The sequence below is a fragment of the Oratosquilla oratoria genome, chromosome 8 (assembly GCF_046742065.1).
Source record: "Oratosquilla oratoria isolate Oo_2021 chromosome 8, ASM4674206v1, whole genome shotgun sequence".
Classification (NCBI taxonomy): domain Eukaryota; kingdom Metazoa; phylum Arthropoda; class Malacostraca; order Stomatopoda; family Squillidae; genus Oratosquilla; species Oratosquilla oratoria.
Genome location: NC_134784.1, coordinates 1700460 through 1706327, shown reverse-complemented (window position 1 = coordinate 1706327; position 5868 = coordinate 1700460). Strand labels below are relative to the sequence as shown.

The window sequence follows — 5868 nt, the reverse complement described above, 5'->3', positions numbered from 1 at the left end:
AAAAGCAATCAAGCTTTTGGTGCTTAAGAAAGTTAAAGCTTCTTTAAGAGACGAAACAGAAATTCAGAAATTATCCAATGAAGAAAAAGACCTTTTAAGCAAGATGAGGAAAGAACGCATTGAACGCCACTTGAAAGTTCCGGAGCTGGATTCGCATGAAATTGTCAAGGAGAAACTTATTGGATCTTTACTGGAAAGCGCTGAAAGGAAAACCGTTCAACATTACATTGGTCAGTTAGGAGATTTCAAGTGCAAAATTTGTAAAGCTTTGCTGTGGAAAGGAGAAATTAAAACAATCTGTTGCAATGTAGGTCAGACCCCCTCATTGGTTCCTTCAGAAATCAAAAACGATACAATTAGAGGATTTTATGATGGGAGTTCCTCTTTATCTGAGCGTTTTTTGAAACATTTGGCTGGCTTCAATTTAATATTTTCCTTTACGTCTTTTTCGACTTCAAGTAGATTTGAAAATGCAGCTGAATCGGCAATGTGTTACAAGATACAAGGAAAAATATACCACAAGATAGGTTCATTGAAACCTCAAATATTACGAAACGGGATAACAGAAGAAGTATTCGAAACTAATAACAGATCAAAAGCGAAGCCATTTTGGAAAAAAGATAGTTCTTTCCTGGACCTATATTTTTATCATGACAGCGATCAACAAATTAAACTGCGTTCTTTGAATTTCAACAATTTTTACGGTAACGCTAACAAAACAGGTAAGGAAACAGAGAAACGGCGTGCCCGTGAAGAGAAAGTTTACGAAGAGAATGAAGAAATAATCACATGTTTGTACGATTACATGTTACAAAATAATGCGTGCCTTTCAGGTATGTTGAAAGAACTTGAATCGGCAAAACAATTAATGGAAGCTCACATCAAAAAATATGGCGATGTTCCTAAAATGTCCATCACTTTACATGCTGCTGAAAAGTTCAGCACCCGTGAACACAAAGGAGTTTATCATCTTCCCTCTTCTTCCTCACAAGTTGGTGCCATTGTCAATCTTGATCCTTCCAAAGATCATTTGCAGATAATGATAAGCTCTCCTAAAGAAGGTTCCAAATATAACCTTAGATTTGTGAAGCACAACAATTATTTTTATGACAGTTTTCAATATCCTCTTTTGTTTCTGAATGGTGACCTCGGCCATTCTTACAAAATGACTAAGCTCGATAAAGTAGAATGTAGTGAGAGTAGACGTACCACTAAGACGTACAACGTTCTTACTCCTTGCATGTACTATTCCTCTCTTTATATGGAGAGGGAAGGGCAATTTAATTATTTGACCAAAGGGAGACGTTTATTCCAACAATTCGTTGTTGATAATTAAGTAAAAGCAGAGGCTAATAGGTTGTCATTCATTGAAATGAACCAAAAAGAAATACGAAAGGAACGTGCCGACATTTTACGAGGAGAAGACAGCCAAAGTTCCGGACAGCGGGTAATCATACCTGCATCATTTGTCGGGGGACCAAGATACATGAAGGAGCGGCAACAAGATGCTTTAGCATTTGTTACTTCGTATGGGTCTCCAGACTTTTTTATCACATTCACGATGAATCCACAATGGAAGGAGCTTCAAGAAGCAATCGCATGTACAAGTAAAGGTTCCGTTCAACCCTGCGATCGTCCAGATTTGGTTAGTCGGATTTTCAAGCTGAAAGTTGATGCTCTGATGGACGATTTAACTAAGAAACATATCTTTGGCCGCGTAAAAGCACATCTCTATAGCACTGAGTGGCAAAAAAGAGGTCTTCCTCACGTCCATATTCTTTTGTGGATGGAACACCGCGTAACCAATGATTTAATAGAAAAACTAATTTCAGCCGAAATACCTGATAAAACTAAAGAACCAAGATTACACGAAATTGTAACAACGAATATGATACACGGTCCCTGCAAGGGCTACGATGAATCAAACGCGTGTTGCCAAGGAAAACACGGATCCAGACAAAAGTGTGGAAAAGACTTCCCCAAGGTGTGCAGAGATACTACTTTCTTTGGAAATAACGGTTATCCATTGTACAAAAGAAGATCTGTGGGAGAGGGAGGACATTCATTCGTTAAAAAAGTTAAAGGGCAGGCAGTTACAGTGGATAATTCGTGGGTTGTTCCCTATAACCCGTATCTATGCTTGAAGTACAATGCTCACATAAATGTTGAGTGCTCAAATTCTATTAAGTGTATCGCTTATGTCACAAAGTATGTAAACAAAGGTTGCGATCGTATACTCTTTACGAAAACTGGCGACAGCGATACCGTAAATGAAGTAAAAAATTATCAGGAGGCAAGATTTGTTCATGCAAACGAGGCAACTTGGAAGATATTTAAATTCCCTATCCATAAGAGTTACCCTGCTGTATTCACTCTGGACTTACACCTAGAAGGTGAAAATGAAGTGTTTTTCAATTAACACCTTTCAGAGGCAGAAATTAAGAAGAAGATTTCCAAGGATACCCTCTTGACGTCCTTCTTCATATTGTGTGCACACAACGAATTCGCAGCAGATTTGTGTTACCACCAGTTGCCTAACCACTTCCTATATGATAATAAGAACTCAGTTTGGGTAGAGCGAAAAACGCGTTCGTCTGCTCTAGGAAGGATAAGAGCTGTTACAAATAAAACTGTTGAACTTTTCTATATGAGGCTTCTTTTAACACACAAGAAAGGTCCTAAGTCCTTTAAAGATCTTCGAACCATCGAAGGGCAAAGTTATTCTTCATACAGAGAAGCTGTCAAAGCAATGGGTCTTCTAAACGACGAAGAAACTTGGAAGACAACCATAATTGAAATTATCAACCACACAAACGATCGCAGACAATTAAGAGCCACGTATGCGAGTATGTTAGTCTTCTCGGATCTCGAAGATCAATCAACCATTTGGGAAGAAACTAAAGATTTGTTCGCCAGTGACTTTTTGCATCACTACAAATTGACAGAGTATAACGACGAAATTTATCTCGATGCTCTAGATGATATACAGGAACATGTCTGGAATTGTGGAGGTGGCAATATTGATCAGTACGGGCTCCCAGCTTCCAGAGGCGGTGAAAAGACAACAAATATCATACGAAGGGAAAGATCCTACAATAAAGAGAAATTAGCAGAGGAAGTTAAAGAAAAGTCTGCTCTCCTAAATAATAAACAGAGACATTGTTACGATACTGTGTTGGCACGAATTGAAAACTCTAAAAAGTATGCGAATAATGGAATTTTTATCGATGCGTCCGGAGGAACCGGAAAGTCTTTTGTTCTGAATACTTTACTGGACACTGTTCGTTCACATGGAAAAATTGCCTTGGCTGTTGCTTCTTCAGGTATTGCAGCAACAGTTTTACATGGAGGAAGAACGGCACATAACATGTTTAAGATTCCGCTAATGGAATATAACGAGGTTCGTGCCTGTGGTGTTAGGAAAAATTCAGAATTGGCAAAACTCTTAAAGATGACGTCTTTAATAGTGTGGGATGAAGTGGTAATGGCAAACAAGAATACGCTAACAGCCCTTGACATAACTCTGCGAGACATATTAGAAGAAAAGTTCATGGGAGGAATTGTTTTTGTCTGCGCAGGTGATTTCCGTCAAATTCTCCCTGTGATACGAGGAGGGGGAAAGAATGACGAACTCGAATATTGTATAAAGTCCAGTTATTTCTGGGATGATTTGATAAAGCTGGAACTCACACACAACGTGAGACTCAACGCTAACGATATCGAAAACAAGACATTTGCAAAGAATCTATTAGCTTTAGGTACAGGGGAAAGTGGCCCCACAGAGCTCCCTGAAAAATTTGGAATCACCGTTCAAACCCGTAATGAATTGGTTGAAAAAGTTTACGACAATTTGGAAGAAAACCACTTGAATTCTCTGTATTTTGAGAAGAGAGCTATAATTTCTCCTACTAACGATGACGTTGACAGAATAAATTCGATAGTTTATGAAAAATCTAAAGAACGGGAGAAGGTCTATATGAGTATGGATGTCGCTGCTGAAGAGGGGGTGGACATTCAGACATCTGTTTTCAATGCGTTAACGAGTCCATCTATTCCCCCTCACGAATTGAAAGTGAAAATCGGGAGCGTTGTCATGGTTATGAGAAACATATGTCCACCTAAATTGTGTAACGGCACTCGAGTAATGGTGACTAATCGTCAGAAAAATATTATAGTGGGGAAAATTTTAGGAGGCTCATATAGGGGTGAACAAGTTTTACTCCCACGAATTACTCTTGAAGCTACGGACACTCCAGCACGTTTCAAGCGTAAGCAATTTCCCGTTAAATTGTGCTATGCTATGACTATAAACAAATCTCAAGGGCAAACGTTTGATCGTTGTGGACTTCTTTTGGATTCGGCTCAATGTTTTGCCCATGGACAACTGTATGTTGCCTGCTCAAGAGTCACTAACTGGAATTCTCTGATTGTTTATCCGGGTTGGGAGAAGGTGAATGAAAATTATCAATTGAAGCTTCCCCGTAACTGTGTATATAAAGAACTCTTCTACAGAAAACCTCTCACAAATCAAGAAACAATCCCTAATTTCACACCAGCCTCTGAAAGCATAGAACCCGTTTTGGCTGAAGAGGAACCAGATCAAGGAAGGATTGTTATCCCAAAGGAGGCGTACACGATCACTGAAGAGGAAGCCATCGCCATGATTATGCCTGTCTATCCTCACGATGAAAAGGAAAATGTCTCTCCCCCAAGAGAAGATATTGAGGACAGAATGGATGAAATTAAGAACCTATTAGAAGAACTGAAGGAGAAGCAAGAAGAACTGAAGGAGAAGCAACTAGACAAGGAAAATTTTTTAGAGGCTTTCGAAGATGTCGTTGTCAAGGCTGTCAAGAGATGTAGTGACGACGAAGGAGAAACGTCACCACCCAGAAAAAGGAGCAAAGAAGAGCAGGAGAAAAATGAATAACCATGTTTAGTTAAGGAGGGGCGCGAAAGCGAGCAGCGCCGCAGGCCAAGCACCCATGGCGAAGCCATGGCCGGCGAAGCCGGGTGCTTGTATATAATTAAAAATAAACTTCACTCAATTTGGAGCTTTTGTCAGTTTTTGGCCGAGCCAACAGAATTGATCGAGGTACTATGTTTCCCGACATTTTGAAGAATGGGCGTAAAAGATATTGTCTTCTTCTTCTTCTTCTTCTTCTTCTTCTTCTTCTTCTTCTTCTTCTTCTTCTTCTTCTTCGAGTTCTTCGAGTTCTTCTTCTTCTTCGAGTTTTTCTTCTTCTTCGAGTTCTTCTTCTTCGAGTTCTTCTTCGAGTTCTTCTTCTTCGAGTTCTTCTTTGAGTTCTTCTTCTTCTTCGAGTTCTTCTTTGAGTTCTTCTTCTTCTTCGAGTTCTTCCTCTTCTTCTTCGAGTTCTCCTTCTTCTTCTTCAAGTTCTTCTTCTTCTTCTTCGAGTTCTTCTTCTTCGAGTTCTTCTTCTTCTTCGAGTTCTTCGAGTTCTTCTTCGAGTTCTTCTTCTTCTTCTTCTTCTTCTTCTTCTTCGAGTTGTTGTTGTTGTTGTTGTTCTTCTTCTTCTTCTTCTTCCTCTTCTTCGAATTCTTCTTCTTCTTGTTCGAGTTCTTCTTCTTGTTCGAGTTCTTCTTTGAGTTCTTCTTCTTCTTCGAGTTCTTCTTCTTCTTCTTCTTCCGCGAGTTTTTCTTTTTCTTCGAGTTCTTCTTCTTCTTCTTCGAGTTCTTCTTCTTCTTCTTTCTTTGAGTTCTATTTCGAGTTCTTCTTCTTCGAATTCTTCTTCGAGTTCTTCTTCTTCTTCGAGTTCTTCTTCTTCTTCGAGTTCTTCTTCTTCGAGTTCTTCTTCTTCGAGTTCTTCTTCTTCGAGTTCTTCTTCTTCTTCGAGTTCTTCTTCTTCT

The 5868-nt window shown here is 39.3% G+C and overlaps 1 protein-coding gene across 1 annotated transcript; it reads left to right on the top strand.

The window, feature by feature from the left end:
* Positions 1-103: 103 nt before the first annotated feature.
* On the top strand, positions 104-4930 carry LOC143027520 (uncharacterized). Its single transcript, XM_076188806.1, has 4 exons — positions 104-230; positions 723-1190; positions 1338-1984; positions 2672-4930. The coding sequence occupies exons 1-4, from the start codon at positions 104-106 to the stop codon at positions 4928-4930; spliced, it is 3501 nt and encodes a 1166-aa protein (XP_076044921.1).
* Positions 4931-5868: the final 938 nt, after the last annotated feature.

Excerpts from the sequence above, each read along its gene's own strand:
- LOC143027520 (XM_076188806.1), top strand. The coding sequence starts at position 104 with ATGAGGAAAGAACGCATTGAACGCCACTTGAAAGTTCCGGAGCTGGAT. Across the intron at positions 231-722 it reads AACCGTTCAACATTACATTG|GTAAGGAAACAGAGAAACGG; the intron begins GTCAGTTAGGAG and ends CTAACAAAACAG. Across the intron at positions 1,985-2,671 it reads GTGGAAAAGACTTCCCCAAG|AAAGGTCCTAAGTCCTTTAA; the intron begins GTGTGCAGAGAT and ends TTAACACACAAG.